Source organism: Chelon labrosus (assembly GCF_963514085.1).
Source record: "Chelon labrosus genome assembly, contig: SCAFFOLD_13_1, whole genome shotgun sequence".
In the NCBI taxonomy this organism is placed as follows: domain Eukaryota; kingdom Metazoa; phylum Chordata; class Actinopteri; order Mugiliformes; family Mugilidae; genus Chelon; species Chelon labrosus.
The window spans coordinates 154,681-175,081 of record NW_028181779.1 but is presented as its reverse complement, the minus strand read 5'-3'; the positions used below and the strand labels follow the sequence as shown (position 1 = coordinate 175,081).

The window sequence follows — 20,401 nt, the reverse complement described above, 5'->3', positions numbered from 1 at the left end:
TGTCCCCTTTCATATTTGCAGAAAAGTCACTTAAGTATATTTGGAAGATGTTAATGTACAAAAGAGTTCTTTACAATATTGTTTGCAGAAAGCTGACAAGAACAATCTCAGGGATGACTTCGGATGACTTGAGAAAGAAGTGCCTCCACTTAAACTGTTTTATTAAGCAGCTTGAGGAGAGCTTGTGGAAAGGATGCTTATAAAAACAGCTTTGTCTTCAAATGACTAACCCTGGGGCGTGGGCAGACAAAATGTTCCTTTACTGGTGCAGTGGAGCAACATTGTACTGGTAACCATGATCCCACAGTAATTAATTACTAACTAACCTTTCGTGGCTCATGATATTGTGTTAATGCATCATATTAACACAATATCATTTGGGGCGTTGAAACAAAAGAAGGTGTGGTGAATGAGATTTCCAAAGGTGACTGTCAGAATCTGAACGTCACTATGTGCTAACAATCTTATCCGGCGCCTTGTAGGTGTTTCTGCACATTTAACAGGTGTGGTGGCAGACGATAACTTCAGGGAGATGCCCGTGGCATTGCTTGAAATAAAAATTAAAAAAAAACAGACCTTTTTTTTGTAGTGATGCAGTGCAGTTGTGCATCAAAGATAAAAGATGCTTTTTAGAGCTTGGATCGTGCAGCCAAGTATCGTCCAACCCCAAAAGATACATCTTTAGAGAGAGATAATGCCATTTCCAAAGTGGCCGCATACAGTCACTTACTAGTCCATTAGGTGCACTACTGAAAACTAATGCACTCCAATATAACAAACCTTCACTAAATCTTAGCTTCATGAAGGTTATGAGACTCAACGTTTGTTTAAAATAACTGATAAAGTCGTTGATGTGTTTGGTGTACCGAGGATTGTACCGAGGATTGCATTGTGTTGTGCAGTCGCATGTTTCTATTATTTTGACAATAAATAAATAACCAGAAGATAAAATAATGCGGTTTCAACATGAATATTACCACAGTCATGAAGGGGGATTTGGTGCAGGACTGTGTTATTAGAATGTATGTGTTTCCTCTGTTGCACATAATGGTTTGCAAAATGAGAAGTAGGATTAAAAATAAGGGGAAATGTGGATAAAAGCACCAAAGAAGAGGCAGTGCAAAACAATCTGATATAATCTAATTATATAATACAGGTAGACCGCGTGGAATAATCTGATTTTGAGGCGGATGAAGAGAAAACTAATGAGGATGGTAAGTTTTGTGCTAACAAAAGTACTCCCTGTATGAGCAACAACGAAATAAAAAGTATTCTCTTTGAAACGTGTAACGTCCCTCGTGAGCACATTTAAACCGATTTAGATCAATATTTTACTTTAATAAAAGTACTTAGCAAGTCTCCGCTTCAAACAAATCCCTTTTGTTTGACTGAAAACCGTCCAGCTGTACGAACCTTTCCGTGCACGAAGAAGACTACAACTCCCGGCGACTCCACTTCCGGCTCGTGCGCCTTTCCAGCCAATCAGGAGGCTCCTGGATTTATGGCAGCTATCTGGGGCACGGGGCCAGCACGTCTAGCCAGCTCGAAGTGCCACGACTTCACAGCAGACCACGGATTCTCCAGCGGAGTGAGGGGGAGAGCACTGGAAAAAAGCAACTTAGCCAGATAGCTGGATATATAGGAAGCTTCGCAGAAGAGTCACTTCATCTGTAACTCAAAGCTTTTTTTTGCTCTCAACCCATCCTTTTTTTTTTCTTCCTCCAAGCGAGCAGACGTAGCTTTATCAGCAGCGGGGTAAGTGTGGGATTCTTGGATTTCTGTTTTTTTTTTTTTTTTTTTATTCATTAAGCCAACGGTAGCTAGCTTGGGAAGCTATCCACCGCTAACCCCTGAGGTAACTACTCGTACAGAAAGACACAAGTTAAAGTTAGCAAAAATTTATTTTGACATATTTCCTCGTGAGTCCTGTGATTTGTAGTTTCATTTCAGGCTTTGTAGGGCAGTTTTATAGCGCAGACCGTCACTGAGTGAGCAGGACGTTAGCCAAGTTCATTGATTCATAGTATTAGCAGCAATGCTAACTGGGAAGTTATGATAAAAAAAAAAACATATAATTTGGAATATTAATAGCATCGAACCACATTATCATATTTTTTGATGAATAACGTCGGACGGTATCTTTAATTTCTCATGAACCTTAAAGCTTCTTTTCACTTGTGGTCGCGGTGTGGTTTTACCGTTATCTTCCTATGAAATAAACTGTATTGAAAGTTATTAGAAACAATGCGTTTATGAAAGAGCCTTGTGTAAAAGGGGTTTAGTTTCAACTAATAAAAATATATTTATTTTCTCTAAAGGTAAAAGCTTTACTTTTTTTTTTTTTTTTTTAAACCGTCATGGCCTTATAAAGTTCAGATCTTTGTTTTAGCTGAAGACTACTTTAATGTCCGCCCCAGTGTAGGAATTCCGATGTCCACTAACGGAAAGCATAGATTATAAACTTCGAGGTTATGTCGTTTATAATGGTCACACTCCAGTAAGTTTCCTCCTATAAAGTCGGATCTCTTCTGGAGCTTGAGATGCGCTTTCATCCTCTGAAAGTCTCCCTGAGTTAGGTTTTTTTTTTTTTTTTTTTTTCTTGAGGTCCTCCTCTTCAGTCTGAGTGGAGATGCACTGACGTGTGACATCTCAGATTAGGAGGCAGGGCAATCTCTTCCCCTGTGCCTCTCTAGCTTTTTAGACCCTGCAATGAACGAGGACTCTGGACTCTTGTTTTGATTACGCTGAAATAGCTCAGCAGTTTCCTCCTGCCATGTCACAGTGTTGTCTTTGAACTACATTTGTTTTTCATTTATGTATTTTCCAATATGCCTCCTGTCTAAAGTATAAAGAAAAATATAACCCAGAGCTGCAAGAATAAATCAAAGACGGTGCTTGAGTGTCCCCTAAGCTGCCGTCTACTTTCATCCAACTTTCCTAGCCTGCAGGCTAAACATACTGGTTTGTGACATAGCTGGAATAGCTTTAAAGAGATAGCTGAAATACCCTTTAAGGGTTGTTTTTTTCAGGGCAGGAAATTAACACTAACCACCAGCCAGCTTCTGTGTACTTTATCCATTTTTGCCCCTAACCGCTTTTGCCTCTATGGTTTGTGTTGCTTTCACTGTCTTAAATGCTAAAGAACTTACCAGAGTAAGAGATATATATATATTTTTTTGTTTCTAAAATATTTTTGTGCATTTGCTTTTCATTTGTAACTGTAAGTTTTGTCGATAGCTAAATATAGATCTTTGTAAAGCAGCTCTGTAATCTAGTGTATCTTGTGTCACGCTTTAGAAGCAGTGCATTAATCCAAAACCAAGAATTTAATGTGAACAGAAACTAACACTTCTTTTGCTCAGTTAGTCTCGGTGCTTGTCAGAAAGCTGAACTTCAAAATCAGGTACTTTGAGAGATTTAATCGTGAGGGTTTATTTTGAGTTATGCAACCACATTTTTCTACCCAAGGGCGAGACTTATGTATAAACTGTATCACAACTGGGTCTGGAGCAGCAGCTGTTTGCTTCTCAGATTGTTGGTCTGCATCATGTGGCCAACCTCAGGATTTTAAGGAGAACAGTGACACCTTGAGGCAACTGAAGGTAAAAGCTGAGATTGTTCTACCTACAGTATGAGCACGTCTGAGTCACTACTCAGTCACATCAGCTGCTGTTGTAATCCAGCTGTGGTCAGTTTTGTTTTGCCCAGCACAGAGAAAAACTGTTAGCATTACAGTTTTGGTCTATTCTGAATAACATCATGTACTTCAGCGTGGTTAGGGGTTTAGAAAAATAAATATTTGAGTCGTTATCTGTGTTGACAAGCACTCCCTTTCTATCTGTAGGTTTACTGAGATTCAACAATGGATATCTACGACCCACAGACCCTTGGAATTATGGTGTTTGGTGGATTCATGGTAATCTCTGCTGTCGGGATTGCCCTTGTCTCCACCTTCTCCATGAAGGAGACCTCTTATGAGGAGGCCCTAGCTAAACAACGCAGGGAGTTGGGTAAGATACAATCTGGCCGCTCTGACAAAAAGAAGAAGGACAAAGTGTCTGAGAAGAAGAGCCGTGGAAAGAAGAAAGAAGAGAAGCCCAACGGAAAGATCCCAGAGCAGGAGAAAACTGAAGAGGCTACTGACGCTGAAGCTGACACAGTTATTGAGCCTGCCGCTGCCCCAGTTGTAGCCGCTGCTCCTGCTCCAGTTCCCGAGCCTGCTCCTGTAGCTCCAGTGGCAGCAGCTCAGCCCAAGACCGCTGCTGAACCGAGCCCCGTTGCCGAGCCCTCACCTGCACCCTCACCTAAAGACAAGAAGAAGAAGAAGGTGGCAAAGGTCGAGCCAGCCTCTTCCCGGCCGGCTCCACTTGTGTCTGCTCCTGCACCCGTCAAGTCCTCTGCTGCTCCTCCAGTAACCCAGGCTCCTGTGCCTGCCCCAACCAAAGCAACCGCCCCATCCCCTACACCTGCCCCAGTCAAGTCTGCCCCTGCGTCCGCTAAGTCTGCCCCTGCATCCGCTAAGTCTGCCCCTGCATCCGCTAAGTCTGCGCCTGCGTCCACGAAGTCTGCCCCTGCGTCCGCTAAGTCTGCTCCTGCCCCAGTGTCGGCTAAGTCCGCTCCCGCTGCCACCAAATCTGCCCCTGCTGCTGCTCCCGCATCAGCAAAGTCTGCCCCTGGCGCGTCCAAGTCTGCCCCCGCACCAGCCAAGTCTGCTGCCGCACCAGCCAAGTCTGCACCAGCCCAATCCAAGACTACTCCAGTCTTGGAGGCTGTCACTAAAGATGTCCCAGTCATGGCTGTGCCTCCAGTGGGATCTCAGCAGGCCCCTACTAAAGGACAGGAGCCCAAGAAGAAGGCCTCCAAGAAAAAGGCTGAGTCTGGTAAGCAGGAATGAAACATATACTTACAATTATTCATTTATGTACGTTTTAATTTTATTTTTACATTTTTATAGTTTGGAAATGGTTAGTAAAGGCAATGTAATCCAAAATTTTGAAATCTGCAAATAATCTGGGCATGGGAAGAGAGTAACGCTGTTCGGTTTTAAGAATCCCATCCCCTGTTCTTGGCCACGCCTCTGAAGGGTATCACATACCCTGCAGTTTCAAATGTGACCACTATGCCAAAACCAGAACACAGCTCTACACTGTAGATGCTGTCAGTATTTTTACTGTTGGTTTTTCTAAACTAAAAACGTTGAAGAGTCCAATTCTTTATTTTTATTAATCCCATTGACAGACACATTTCCTTGGACTGCCAATAAGCATGACATGCAGTTGGTCTGATAAACCACCCTCATCTAAAACCCCTCATATCAAAGATCAGAAGCCATTGTTTAAAATTAAATGGTTGTCTAGGCAGGAACTGCATTAGCCATAACACTGATGTCTGAACTCAGACTTTGAAGGTGGGAATGAAAGCATGTCTGCACAGTTGTGGTACATATACACACACACACACACACACAATCACAATCTAAGGCAGGAATAACTTGTCAGTACTGATGAACTTCTAGCTGTGTACCCGTGGAAAGTAGTGCCAATGGCAGCGGTGGGTAATGTCTGGCACTCTGCTCCGGAGGGCATAGAGCACGCCAGCTTGTCCAAACACTGTTGCCCTGTTTTGTTAGCTGACAAAGCCTCTCAGTGCCACTGACAATGAGTAGAAAGGGAGAGGGGGGGGGGGGGGGGCTTTCTCCGTGGCCTGAGGCTTGTCTCCGCCTGGTGCCGCAATGCCCCTTAATTTTGCCATCTGAAACTGCCCGGGGCCCCAGACCCTAAGGGCGAGTCACAACCTTGTCCTTTTCCTGAGGCTGTGTGAGGATTCAGTCATCTCTGTGATGCCCTAAAACTTTCACAACCGCCCGGTTTTGTTTTAAACATGAAATAAATTCGAAACTGTTTTTCTCACTCTGCTGTGTTATTTTATGTTTTGCCTCTTCAGTGGCAGTTGTGGATTCCGCTGATGCTCCGCTGTACCTGCCATATAAGTCTCTGGTGTCCACCATCAGAAGCATGGTGTTCAGCGAGGGAGAGGCTCACAGGCTCATCGAGATTCTGTCTGAGAAAGTTGGCATCATCCAGGACACCTGGCATATGGTATGAGACACTGCAGTCAGTGATGGGGAAAAAGGACATGGGAACATGTAGTTCTCTGTATTCTAAGACTTGGGGAAAGATTAATTCTTTTTTTTTTTTCGGTCTTTGTGTTTATAGGCCACTCAGAAAGGAGACCCAGTTGCAATGCTGAAGAAACAGCTGGAGGAGAGAGAGAAACAGCTGGCGGCAGAACAAGAGGACGCTTCAATTGTGAAGAACCGTCTGAGGGAACTCACCAAGGTTAGATATGCCTCAAAAACTGTGCCAAATATCTGCCACAACACATTCTCCTCTATAGCCGTGGCTGCAGCACTGAGAGGCTCTAACATGCTTTACATGGATGAGAATCTTTGCTGATTTGTTTTCCTTACTATTCGTGAGGCAGAATGTGTGAACAGAGAAAGGAAGCTTTGTTGTTAGCGAAATGAAATGCGTTAATTCTCTGTTAAATGTGTACATTTAACATTCGAGTTGCAGTTTCCATCTTTTGTCCTGAAGGTGGCGCTAGTTGCAAGCAAACCGAAACACAAGAAACGTGAAAGTCAAAAAATTGTAGCATACTTTTGCTTTATAAAATAACTCTTAGGTTGTGCAGTATAGCTTTAGATATCTTGAAAACTAACATGTTGGTGCTCTAAAGTGCAACCTGTCATGTTCTTGTGCTGAACCAAGTTTAGGAATGAAAGCTGTGACACCCCGGGGGCATTAGATTTAAAGTCTAAAACATCTTCAGATAAAGGACGGCGATACTTCACTCCGAAGTGGCTGTTTGGCAGAAACATTACAATCTGAATTTAATCTCTGACTGTTTGTTTGTTTTTTGTTAGGAGCTGTCTGCTGAGAAGTCCAAGGTGGCCGGCGTGGAGACAAGACTGAGTTCCCAGCTGAGTAAGAGGGAACAAGAAATGATTGCTCTGCAAGCTCGCATGCAGGCCAGCTACCAGGACCACGTGGCCCAGACCCAGAGGCTCAATGCAAAGGTAGGTTCTACAAGTAATCTAAAATTAAAATTAGCCTTGTCCCTAACATTCACTTAGAAGTGAAGATTATCTCTGAAGACTCTATAAATGCAGTGTTCTTGAGCGTCATGTGACGGTCAGTCAGAGGTACAATTGCACAGTTTATTCATAAGAAAACTTATGAATTATTCCAGATACTGAGCCTGCAGGACCAGCTGGAAAAAGGCCCCAATGCCCAACTTGCTCGTCTACAGCAGGAGAACTCTATTCTGCGCGATGCTCTCAACCAAGCTACTAGTCAAGCCGAGAGCAAGTGAGTACATCTATATTAATTGAAGTTTACAATCAGTGTGATGTGGAGCATCAGCATATGTTTGTAAGGCCTATATAGTGACTCTTTGTCCCTCCGTCTTACTTTCTCTCTTTCGTTCTGCCCTCAGACAAAATGCAGAGCTGGCCAAGCTGCGTCAGGAATGTGCAAAGTTAACCAAGGAGCTGGGAGAGAAGACAGAAAGTCTGCATGCTGATGAGCACATCAGGAAGGGCCTGGAGGCCAAGGTCTCCGCTACTGAGAAGCAGCTCTCACTACTACAGGTCAGCCTGCCATTTTGGGACATCTCCATTATGTTTTATTTATTTATTTATTTATTTTGTAAACGACATTTGACATGATCAAGTTTCCAAGTGGAGCTAAACTCATTCTAGCCAGACAAAAAACAGTTTCTCGTTCCAGCAGCTGGTTAGTTGCACCGAATGCAAGCCTAGACCTTTCCCACCTTTACCCAGACCCCTCTAATGGTATGGGTAGTTTTAATTGCCTTGTAATCACAGAGCCCAGGGCCAGGCTGGAATGCAGCCACACAATAATAGGGCTGCAGGGAAAAAGCTTCTCAGCACCAGCTGGAATGTGTGCGTGTCCAAGCATCTCTCCTCTGCAGCCCGCAGTAATTGGCAGTAAAAATACAGGAACTGTCTGACGCTATTTACGACACGTGACATACAGACAGGAAGCAGTTCTCTCTTCGCTTTGCAGTGTTATGTTGCTGCTCCCATGTGCTATCACACCACACAGATTCCCACTAATGGAATGCTGTCGGTGTGAACTAATTTGGGCTATGTGGAGCAAGTGAGTCATCAGGTCAAGTGCTCAGTCGGTTTAATCATTTATTTACATGCTTCCCGGCAGTAAGATGTTATGCAATGGCTCGGGCCATAAATCAGACTACTGTTGACCAGCTGAGAGAGAGTTTTCTCTCATCGTCATCAACATTTTGCTTATTTTATTAATATATCATTGAGGCATAGACGAGCAAATCAACTCAAAATCGCCTCAAGTTCAAAGCACTTCCTACAAGACACTTCCTTAAAAAGATTTGCTCAACGTGATGATAAAATCTCCATTTTATTTACTCGTCACACCACCTCAAGCCGAAAGGATTTCCTGCTTGTCCCATAGGTGGATTATCTTTGAATATTCTGTCATTTTTCTGTCTAATTGTGCAGAAATCTGAGGAAAAGAAGCGCAACACAGCCCAAACGCGCAGCCTTTGCCTTCCAAGTTTGATAACTTAACAAGTCTTTGCTGCCCCCTGCTGTTCTCACATATTTTGATTCATTTCTTTCTCAGGCCAGCCATGCAGAGAGCGAGCAGGCGCTACAGAGGAGACTGGAGGAGGTGTGTGAGGAGCTCAGAACAACACAGAGCAGAAACGGGAGCCTGCAGGCCACTTTGGATAAGGCCCAACAGGACAGCAGCACAGTCTCAGGTCAGAATGGGTGAACAAGGTCTTAATGGTTAACAGATGTTTAAGAACTGTTCTTTATTTAGCGTTTTGATACTAAAACATTTAAATGGAAATTGCATCTGAGACAGTTATGGCATATTTCTTGCAGACTTCCAAGTGCATATTGGGAAACTGGAGACTGAGATCAAGGAGCGCTCTGCTCAGGTGGATGCACTCACTAAGCAGTTGGAGGAGACACAGACAGAGAAAAGCCAGCTTGTACAACAGGTGGCATCCATCAACTCACTGTTGGAGGCTAGTCAGAACAAAAAGGAAGATGACGGCCAACAGGTAAAAAGTTTGTCTTCTGTTTTTCTGAAATTGAAAGCTGGCCACGTATATAGCCACGTATATTCACCCCTGAGGATGTTTGCTCTTTGTGATTCACCAGGCGAATGCTGCTGAACTGGAACATCTAAAGCTCAGGTAAGAGTTTGATCATCCTTTCTCCAGGAACTGTTTGTAGACCCAGATCCATTTCATTTACTATTGTAAATACTGCGCCACCCTTTTACAGCCTTCAGGAGAAAGACAGCCAGCTGAACACACTTCAGGAGGAACTGAAGCAGCTGCAGACAAAGCAGGAAGCTGCTGTAAGTCTTCGCAAGCATATGTTAATAAATCTGTCACCAAAATAGTATCACTTTTCAGTTATCCAGGAAGTCATAAGAAAAGATTTGCCTTACAATGATGACAACTCATTTGCTCTTCCAACAGGAGAACACTATTGCTGAGCTTGAGCAAAGAAATAAAAGGTATGATGCCTTTTACTATCCATCTACTCTCACAGTTTTGCTTCATGCATTCTGATTATTTATACCCATTTGTTTCTAATTAATCCTTAAGTGAGGATGTCGGCGTTATTGCTTCACTTCAAGACGAACTCAAAAACCTCAAAGAAGAGATGGTGCAACTTAAGAGCACACCAGTAAGCATCCATCTTTATGTGTCAATGTGCATGACTGTATTCGCAGAGCAGCCCTGCAGAACAAAAAACATTGTCTTGGTGACTTATTTGCGTACACTCTCTGTTTCAGCAGCTAGATGGCTCCACAGAACTCGCACAACTACAGACCAGGTAATAGACTGAACATGTGTCCATGAAGCTAACGTATAGTTTGCTGGCTGATCAGGTTTGTCATTCAGATCTCTGTTTTGTCTGTTGTGGTTGTTGCTAGTCTGACTGAGAAGGATGCTCTTGTCACATCACTACAAGAGGAGCTCAGAGAAGCAAAAGAAAAGACAGCCACTGATGCAGTAAGAGTCTTTTTATGCACTAGTTGCTTATCAGTTGAGACCACTTTCCTGTTAATTAATGATTATGTCACCTGTTGTTTTAACAGAAGTCTTTGGCAGCTTTCCAAACTGAAACCAAAGAAACTCTCCAGTCACTCTTCCCACAGATACCTGTAGAGACAGAGCAGGTAAGAAAAAAAAAAAGGGGATTTCACAAAAGGAGTTGCTCAATAATTACTTATTCTGACTGCAATTAAAAAAAAAAAAAGAAATAATAATAATGTGCACGTGAATCATTCCTGTCTGCTTTTCTCTCATTTAGTCCGACTGGTTACAAATATTTACGCAGAATGCTGAGGGGGCTCTCAGCCAGCAGAGCCAGCAGAGCCAGCAGTCTGAGTCGAGCACAGTGTTGCCAGTAAGACACAGTTTTATACTATTACACCACACTGGTTTGAATTATCTTGTCAGAAGAAGTCCTGAGTGGGTTTGATTTGTTTCAGGAGCTGCTTGAGAAGCTGAAGGAAGCAGAGGAGACCCATGGCACCCTGCAGGCTGAATGTGAACAGTACAGGACTGTTCTAGCTGAAACGGTAAGTGATGGAAATCATATTAGGGTTGTAGATTATGGGGTTAGTTTACACATTTATATCTGCTTCCATTTCCTTTTAGGAAGGAATGCTGAAACATCTGCAAAAGAGCGTGGAGGAGGAAGAGCTGGTATGGAAAGCCAAGATGGCTAACTCAGAGGAACAGTTGAAGGAGGTAAGTTATACTTAAAATCTAAGGAACCACCTTAAATTGTTGTGACCAGGTTCACTTATAGTATTTATAAAACTCGATCTCATGTCATGTTCCCAGGCTTTACAGAAAGTCAGCGAGCTGGAGGCAGAAAACCAAAGTGTAGGACAGGTGCGGATATTTCTCTCTCTCTCAGATACAATCACCTCTTGAAGAAAGCTCACAGCTTAAAATGTTTTTGTTTCCTCCCTTCTTCTTCTTTTTGTTACCTGCAGATGAAGGAGCAGATGATGCTTCTGGAAGCCCAGCTGGAGAAGCAGTCAGACAACCATTTGGCCTCAGAGGAGCTGGAGCAGGTACACAAGCAGCTTAAATCTACAGCAGCCTTAATACAATTTAGTTTGTTGTGTTACGTTTTGACATCAAGTGATACTTTTAACTCACTTTACTATTTTTGTACACCATGAATGATTTTGCTAAATTACAATCAGTGGTGTTTGTTGTGCTTTTTGGTAATACTCTTGGCCTTTGGGAAAGGAGATTGAAAAAACATCCTAGGGCACATTTCTAGCTTTTTGTATTGACTGAGTTAGCAAACTTTGCATCCCACAATGAATATAACACTGGCTTTATGTGTTTTTCATAAAATCCTCAAAGGATATTATATGTATTTTAAGGTGTCTACTGCTTTTGTTACACTTTCTTGTCTAACATCTGGTCCTTCTTATGCTGTGCTGTGTGTTCAGGTGAAACTGCAGCTGTCTGAGCGTCAGAGCCAGCTGGATGTGGCCCAGAAGGAGGCCAGGGCGCTCAAGGAGGAGCTAGAACAGGTGACTTTACTGACACAACCTGCTTTACCCATCTTCCAAACAACTGAGGTGTGCGGGAGGGATTTTATTGTATGACATGACGTATGACAAGGAATTTGTGAAAATCCCTTCAGTAACACGTGCTGAACCAGCTAGGTAAGGTGGCAGTGACGTGTAAAACACGAAAGGGATTCATGGATGCTGGTTCCATAATCAGTGACTGGTGACGGCTTCCTGTTTCAGGTCAGAGAGCAGCTGGGCGAGATCACGGTGCGGGCTCAGCGAGAACAGAATGGCCCAGCTGAGGCTCAACCCAGTCAGGTCAGGGTGCAGAGGTCACAGGGCACCCTTCACTTCCTGTCGGAGAGCACTGGACAGTCGGTTACTGGGACACATACCTCCTTTTATTATTTGTTTTTTTTAATTGGTTCTCAATTGAAAATGCCGAAGACACATTTAGTTTTATTGTGATCTGAGCATAATGGCACATCTGGTTACATCCACGTCCTAAAATGAAAGGATGTAGCCACAGAACACGGATACTGAGATGACTCTGATAAATGAGTGTCGTATTTCCAGTCTGTCCAGTCCTCCTCCGACAGAGCGGCTGTTTATGCTAATCACTGTTTGCATTAACTGCGTGGACCTAACTCTAACCGCTGCTCTTTCTCAACTTAGTCAGCATGCTCACCTCTCCTTTGTTTTCAGAGATTTGTTTGTCTGATTCCTAACAGCAAGGATATTTTGTGCTTGACTTTACCCTTTCACCTGAAATCAAGCGAGAGGAAACTAACTGCACAGGTCGAGCAGCTTCCGTGTGTGTGTGTGGGTGTGTGCTCAGCACCACTGCTTTGACAGAACCCCGTTTGCATACACTCGTACGTGATAGCCATTAGTCTGTGTGAGTGTATTTATAGAGTGTGTGTGTTTTTTTTCCTCTGTTGTCAGGTCCAGAAAGAGTTTATTCAAACAACAGAGAATCTGCACGGGGAGGTGGCTCAAAGGCAGCAGCTCTCGGAAGAGATCGAGCAGGTAGCAGCCATTATCTATGCACTCTTTGTATTCTTTTCACATCATGGGGTTATTAAGTGGATAACATGAGCGTGTGTGTTTGGTTTGTCACCTTCCAGGCCCAGAACACTATTGCAGAACTTCAGGCTCAGTTGGATCTTTTAAAGGATTCTGCAGAGACTCCACAATCTGATAATGAAGATGTAGCTCAGCTCAAGGTGTGTTTCAATAACATTGTTTATTGTTATTGTAGGTAACCCAGTGCGATTTAGTCAGGAAAGTACTAATCATCTTGAAAGCTTATTTTTTCCACAAACTGTGTAATTTAACTAAAAGTAGGTTAGAGTTAGCTCAGGTTGATTCAATATAATTTATTTCAAAGTGTCCTTTTCCTCCTGTCCTTGGGGAAATCTGACACATGAAAAAATGTGAAAAAAAAACAGCTGTCTTCCTGCCTCTTCCCCATCTGTCCTAAGATCCTCCCACCTGACAAGTACAGGCATATGCACAAGCTTCAGGCTCCATCTTCCCCATTCAGACTTCATTACATGCCACCAGCACGAGAATAACTGTCCATCTGCCTTAAATGAAAATGTGAAAATCAAATTTTCTCACTTAAGGCAAAGATGGAAAGTTATTCTTATATATATATATATGCATACACACACATTTCCCTCGGGCTAAATAAAGTATTTATCTATTCAATAACGACAAGGAGTTACTCAATTATTTCACAACTGTCAGTATATAGTTTGTGTTAAATTTCTCTCTGAAGATTCAGTTTCCACCCAGCCTTGCTTTGGTACTTTAAGGTAATATTTCCTATTGTTGTTGGAACAGGAGCGTCTGGAGAAGGAGAAGAAGCTGTCCAAAGACCTGGGCCAGGCGGCCACCAAGCTCCAGCAGCTTCTTAAAGCCACTCAGGAGCAGCTGACCAAAGAGAGAGACACAGTGAGAACACTACAGGAGCACCTGGAGGGCAAGGTGAGACAGCTGACGCATACCTAAGCTCAGATGGTTTTAATGAGCTTCTTTGTTTTGACTCTAATCTTTTTTATTTTTATTTTTTTTAATTTTATTAAAGGGAGAGTATGTGGAACTGAAGGAAGGGACGTCCGTCTGAGAAGGAGTTCACTACGGACACTACACAAAAAACTGCCAAATATGCCTTACGATTACTATACTTATGCATTCCCAAATTATTTTTTTTCTTGTAGTTGATTGCATTTGTTGCAACTGTAGGACTTGAGTATTATGAACATTTCAAACTATGATTAGAGGAGGGAGTTCTGCTGCGAACCTTACTGAAACCCACATTCCATCAACAAATTCTGGCTGTGTCAGAAGTTATTTATCCCCCCTGCCTTATATTCCAAACATTTCCTCATAGTTCAGTGTTAAAAGGGAAACCGATTGTACGTCAAACGTACATCAGCCTGTGCAATTACTTTGTATTGTTGTCTTTTCTATGTGGTTGAATGATGGGAACATTTTTATGGTTAATGAAAGCGGTTGCTTTAGGGCCTGCTTTCCTCTGTAGCCAGCTGCCAACAACACACAACGAATATGAATTTGTATGAATGAATAAACTACAGTGTGTAGCACTACGTGGTCCTGTTCACTTTCTTTGTCGCTGCGAAGAGCTGCATCCAGGAAGCAAAGTAAATTTGGCTGTCGCATTGTGACACGGTTTCGTATCTGGTGCGAATCACACCCCTCTGCGTCATGACTTAACACAGTTAGCTCAGGACTATTACACAGTCGACTGTTGGACACATGAACCATCCTGCAAGGGTGAAAAGCTGTTTGAAAAAAACAAAAAAACAGGCACATTTCTGCTGTGTGGAGAACAGCCTTGCCTTCGAACAGGAAGTATTGCAACACCGTGACATCCTCATAGTGTGGGGCTCTCGTACAACAAAATGGAGGGAAATTAATTCACACTGCATTTTCTTACGAGCTTCACTTGCATCAGTAGTTACAGTAGAGCAGAAAGACACCAGGAAATGTATCGCAAGATGGAGTTAGATTATGAGACGTCTCAAAAGCAATGCATGGTTTTGTCTCTGGACTGATTTCTATCAGCCATACAAAGAAAACATAGGCCAGTGTCTATGATATAAACATTCTTTAAACTGAAGTACTGGAACTTGCAAAATGAAACAATCTTGCTGTTGTGGACACACTTAGATTTTGATGGCTTTATTGTTTTATGGCGTTAGGTTTGACACAAACATTTCTGAGAGGCGGAAGCGGTGCACACAAATGGCGCGACCTTCCTCAAATCAGAGTGGGAGGAGGAGTCGCTTCAAAATATCAGTGTGGTTCCTTATTTGGTCAGATTCTTAAGAGCATAAATTACCAGCTCTGACGCTGCTCACTTGGGCTGATTTTGGAAACTATAGGCTGGTCATGTGACACATACACACAACTTTCTAAATGGCTTCCTGCTTTTAGAGTCATTTTAAACCAGCAGTAGACTATGTGTTGTAATATGAAGTCCCTGTTTAAGCAATGGAAAAAAACAAGTTGGCAAAGTAAAGGTTACAAATAACTGAAGAATAAGTGCACAAAAGTTTAATTAATAAGATAAGAGATAGACATGCCTCCTTTGGAAGGAGGGAGTTATAAGCAGCACAAAACAGTAAATAGTTCAAAATCAAAACCTTGTTGGTGAAAGTTAGGTTAATATCAACTACAGCTAGCTATGGTACTTAGCATGAAGACTAGAAGCGGGTAAATTTCTTTTTTCCCCTCCATCTAAAGGTAACAAACTCCTCCAACCTACACCTTTAGACTCCCTAATAACTTTTTCGTTTTATATCTTAGTTTGAAACCCCCAAGTTATTCAGTCTCCATTGGTTGCCTGGCAACCAATGATCGCTCCCTTTCGACAATTAACGGGATTTGTAGTGGGATCTCGCGAGAATCCAACGGCAAAGTAGGACTCGACGTGTCGTTTCCTAGCCTGTATGCTAAGCTAACTGCCGACTTTAACATCATATTCACCGCGCAGACGCCTGTTTAAAACGACTTATTAGCTTTAAGAGTTGTTGTTGTTAGGTGTTGTGGGTCAGCCTGTAATGGGTTTAGCCATTAAAAGGCGGATGTTTTGCTTATGTCACTGTGAGTCCATAAACAACGTGTTGCCATAGTCACCAGTAGCCTATGAATGCAGGCTAACTTGTTAAAACCCCCTCATAATCCTAGTGTAATTAACTATATTTCTACATGTTTGTGGTAAACAGCAACACCTGCAATTCAAAAAGTAAAGTTTTTAAGTCAAAACTAATCTCCTGGTAAATCTGGATGATGGGAGGGACTTCTCTGTATGCTGTGATCAACTACCAAATCAAAATGTCAGCCTCAAAACTGTCCAAGGATTCCTTAATGTCAGCTAAAACACAACCAGAATGTTTCCAATTGCACTGCCAAACTAACAAAGTAAACCAACACCGTCTCACTACACGGGAAAAAAATCACAAGAAAAAGACAAAAACGGCACAAAACTGGTTGCATTGGATTTATTTGACAATACAGTGCATTAACTGCCGCAGTTTAAGTGTAACTTTTGTGGTTTATTTTTCTTCTTTGGTAAAAAAAAGAACCTAATATACTTTTAGGCATTGATAAAGGTGTCCAGGAAAAACATGCTCACATACTCACAAGAACCAGCTATTTTGATTTTAGTTTACCAGCTAATAAACCCAAGTAGGGCATTGATTTGGTTATTTTACAGCATGCCAGTTATGTACATAAACAGATATTACTGATTTGAGAAATTTAAATGTCAAATGAAAGATGGTAGTATGATTAATATTTATATCCAAAAACTGAGAAATTACATCTGAACCAGGCTGATTTCACGGCCAAACAGGTATGACTACAGAGTTTAGCAGGGCACAGACATTAGAGGTTTGTGTTATATAAATCTAATTCCATCCAGAGCCCAACCCTTCCCCTTAAGCTTTGCTGAACCAATCCAAAAAAACAAAAAAACATAGTCTATTTGGAAACTTTGTCATCATCCGTTTCGAATCCGTTGAAATTTAGCTTAACTAAACAGGGAAAAGCCGGTTTGTTTGTTGCTCAATTCAACTTGTAGGTGTCACGTCAATGCCCTCGATTTTGATTACGCCTTTTCCCATTCTTGCTGCAAAATTATCTCTGTTGCCGTAATCTGATAGGTCGTTCATCTGCAGCTCGTGTTTGATGCCTGTTGAAGACACGAGGGGAAACCTTTGAGCACAAATTCTAAACTGTCTAGAAAAGCCTACCCCAAATGAAAGCAGGGACATAAAGATGGGATTCTATCAATGTGTTTTAAAGAGTGGCAAACAATTAACACGTTTATGAAAGGGTTAAATATAAAAAATGTCAAGAATCTGCCATTTTGTGATTCAGAAAAAGGAACCTACCTGACATGACCTTCTTAAGAGAGTCTTTCGAGCTAGCGTACTGCATTTTTTCTTTGATGGTTGCACATTCATGAGCCCTTGAAGAAAGAGAAATTACCGTCATCAAAATTGCTTAATATAACACACCTTTTTCCACACATATGCACACAGAAGATCTTTGGCTCTTAAACAATTTTACTGACAGTGTACTGATAATCTGTCTAAAAGTTGAAGATGCACAAGTGATGGACAAGGACCTACCACATCACAAAGACCAGTTCTTCCTTTCTGCTTGCTTCCTTGGTTTCAAAGTGGCAGTCGTACAGCAAGTAGCAGCACGTTTTAGGAGTCAGCTTGCTCACAAAGAACTTGTAGACATCTGGCACGCCTTCCAGGTCCTTTTCCCGGTGAATCTCCTCCACGTTGATGTAGCCTTCGCCGATTTTAAATATCACCACTCTTATCCGCTCCTTTTGGTCAGCATCGCTCTTCACGACTTTCATTTCGTTGATGATGTCCTTCACCCGGTCGCTCACTTTTACTCCAGATGCCTGTAGAGACATGTCACAAATCCATGTTTAGTACAAAAAATAAAAAATAAAAAAAACAACAAACCAGTTGTCTATGACAAAATCTGATACTAGTATTTCATCATAATTCGATTTTTAAGTTCAGCACAAAGTATAATCCATTTCCCTCAAAATGAGAAAATATTAGATCGCAATATGAGCACTTTTAAAAGATTTGGGCCTTGGCTCGTATTTCAGCAGCCATTCTGCACTTGTACTTTGGTTCTGGATGAAAAGCAGAACTAAATGAAGAAACAGGAAGCTGTTCAAAACTAAACTCTGAAGAGAAGGACCGTTCAGGCAGTCAAATGTTTAAATATTCAACCTGCTTTTTAGAAGTAACACACCATGGGTGTTGCTTCCCGATAAATTCTCAAGGCCTCAGTTCTGTCACATTCCAGTCATTGTGGAACAAGTTAGCACAAGAAAGACCGCCCTGAGGGATTCTTTCTCTGCAAGTTTGAAGCACGAACAGAGCTGCCTCCATTTTGGAGGCAAAACCACACCTTGTACAAAGCCATTCATCTAACTTTACTTTCAATACAGCAAAGCCTTTTATCAAAGAAACATCAAGTGAAAGTCTTACATGCACACAAGGCAAACAAAATTCACAAAGTTTACGCATCATCTTTTATGATTATTGTTAAAATAAGGAAGTTGCACTTAAAAGAAAATATAGAGATTTTATTTTTTTTTTAGACGGGTCCTGTGCAGCAAACAAATCACACAGGAGTTGTTAAGTGAGAGAGCACAAGCAAATCCAGCAGAAATTCTTTGTGAAAGCTACTCACCATTTTGCTTCTGATGTGTGAGGGAGACAAGCAGGGAAAAAATGGCAGCTGCAGTCGCAATGCTGAAGGGTCATAAGGAAGAAGAGCAGGTTGACTCATGGAGGAGGAGCAGTGGCAAATAAGTACACCTCCAAAATCAGACCCGCCCCCATCTCCTCTTCCCAGGTGTGACACATTCATCTGCAACCTCAGCATTTGCATTTAATCGTATTACACATGAAATCACAATGGATATATGTGCTTTATTGTCACACGCAGGATAAACATTTCTTGTTTTCCTGTTTTCATCTGCTTTAGTTTTGCTAGTCTGCCCTAAAATGGTTGTGCTCTTCCTTTCCAGGTGAAATTCCAGGTGTCATCGGTGGGAGCGGCACAATACCCTTATATGGAGAACAAAACCTGTCCACATTTTTTACTCATCTGCTGCTGAGGTGCAAGTTTACTTGCCTTATAAGGTAAAGGGTAAAACGAGTGCACAGATATGTTGGAAAAAAAGGTAAGGGTGGTGTGTTCAGCTCGACTACGTTTAGACGCGGTAACGCATTTTGATAAGGGGGACCAATTTGGATGACGTGTTTTTAGTTCTCGTTTTGTCACCTGTTTTCTTCCACTTCTGAATGACTGATTGATGAGTCGGCACCATTTCTACGGCCCTTCAAAATTAAAGTGCAGAGTCAGCGTAAAGCCTGCAAGACAAAATAATTATATGTATGTGAAAATCAGGTTTATGGCTGCTGGAAAACTGCACTGGTTCAACGAAAAAAGAGAAGAAACCAAGCAACAAAAGGAGAATGTGTTTAAAAAGGGCCCCAGGAATAGTAAAACTAGGACTTCTCTGTGAAGTCCAGGAGTGTAGCTGGGTATTAGGGGCCCTGTTGACAGGAAGGGAAGTTTGGCCCCATACCATTCCCACTCTCATCCTCTTCCAAAGGGGGGAAAGTAACAAAGTACAAATACTTCTGCTGCCTAAATATTACTAGTTACTTTGCGTGTTCAGATTAGAAATGCAAAATATAATCAACACATAAATTAGGATGAACAGGATCATTATATAAGACTCAACCCAAAAGCCACTTTTACCGACTGTAACATCAACACATTGATCATTTAATTTCTTAATCCTTCCTTTCTTGCTCGGTGGAGTTATTCCCTTTGGAAAAGCCCCTCGGACACTCCACAGTCCTGATCCAAATCGGCCAGTATAGGACATACACCGATCAGCCACAACATTAAAACCACTGACAGGAGCAGTAAATGACATTGACCATCTTGTGACAATTCAGTGTTCTGCTGAGAAACTTTTGAACTTTTGGATTCATGTGGCTGTCACTTTCATGTTACCCATAGCTATGACACTCCTTGATAGCATTTTCTTTTTATTCATGTTTTCATTCATATTTTATTCATGATATTCAGGAATGCCAATATGTATATTTAACCTTCTTACCACCTCAACCCTCAGTTTATACAAGTTGGTTATTTCAGCTTCTGGTTAGTCACTGAAAACCTGATGCAATATGTAAATATTTTTTGTACCATAACGTATTTACTTTTTATATAGTTTCTCTTGTCTGCCTTATTCTAATTTTTGTATCTTGTACTGTTGTTCCCTGCCACTGTAACACCCTAATTTCCCCACAGCTTATCTCATCAGCCATCCCCAGCAGGATGCAGCCTGACACAGGCACACACACAAAAATGGTTTATGAACAACTCAAAAAACACAAAAAACAGCTCAAGGTGTTGACATGGCCTCTCAAATTCACTAGATCCAAAACTGATCAAGTATCTGTGGGATGAGCCACAGAGGTCCCTCCTCTCAACCCACAGGACCCAAAGGCCCCCCACCAACAACATTCTGTTGCCAGAGACCACAGGACACCCTCAGAAGACCCATGTCCACTCTTTGTTTTGGCAGCAAAAAGGCAACCAACAGCAAAAAGGTATTTGTAATGTTATGCCTGATCAGTGTATTTTCACACAAATAAGCACATTTGCTTTCTGGT

At 42.0% G+C, this 20,401-nt stretch overlaps 2 protein-coding genes across 4 annotated transcripts; one reads left to right on the top strand and one right to left on the bottom strand.

The window, feature by feature from the left end:
- Positions 1-1,586: 1,586 nt before the first annotated feature.
- On the top strand, positions 1,587-14,242 carry LOC311509680 (ribosome-binding protein 1-like). Of its 3 annotated transcripts, none has more exons than XM_084575102.1 (27): positions 1,587-1,755; positions 3,845-4,880; positions 5,944-6,098; positions 6,216-6,338; positions 6,926-7,078; positions 7,252-7,370; positions 7,498-7,651; positions 8,685-8,823; positions 8,951-9,132; positions 9,233-9,267; positions 9,359-9,434; positions 9,559-9,596; positions 9,688-9,769; positions 9,882-9,919; positions 10,020-10,098; positions 10,185-10,265; positions 10,400-10,495; positions 10,581-10,670; positions 10,750-10,842; positions 10,939-10,989; positions 11,094-11,174; positions 11,565-11,648; positions 11,871-11,948; positions 12,576-12,659; positions 12,758-12,856; positions 13,479-13,622; positions 13,723-14,242. In XM_084575102.1, the coding sequence occupies exons 2-27, from the start codon at positions 3,863-3,865 to the stop codon at positions 13,759-13,761; spliced, it is 3,411 nt and encodes a 1,136-aa protein (XP_084431228.1). In that variant the 5' UTR covers positions 1,587-1,755; positions 3,845-3,862; the 3' UTR covers positions 13,762-14,242. The 3 variants fall into 3 exon arrangements, with proteins under 3 accessions (XP_084431228.1, XP_084431227.1, XP_084431229.1); XM_084575101.1 differs by having other exon boundaries at positions 9,879-9,919; XM_084575103.1 differs by lacking the exon at positions 11,871-11,948 and having other exon boundaries at positions 9,879-9,919.
- Positions 14,243-16,146: 1,904 nt separating this feature from the next.
- Positions 16,147-18,480, bottom strand: LOC311509677 (cofilin-1-like). Its single transcript, XM_084575099.1, has 4 exons — positions 18,396-18,480; positions 17,297-17,586; positions 17,057-17,133; positions 16,147-16,854 (listed from the first exon to the last, which is right to left on the bottom strand). The coding sequence occupies exons 1-4, from the start codon at positions 18,396-18,398 to the stop codon at positions 16,733-16,735; spliced, it is 492 nt and encodes a 163-aa protein (XP_084431225.1). The 5' UTR covers positions 18,399-18,480; the 3' UTR covers positions 16,147-16,732.
- Between the last annotated feature and the right edge of the window lie 1,921 nt (positions 18,481-20,401).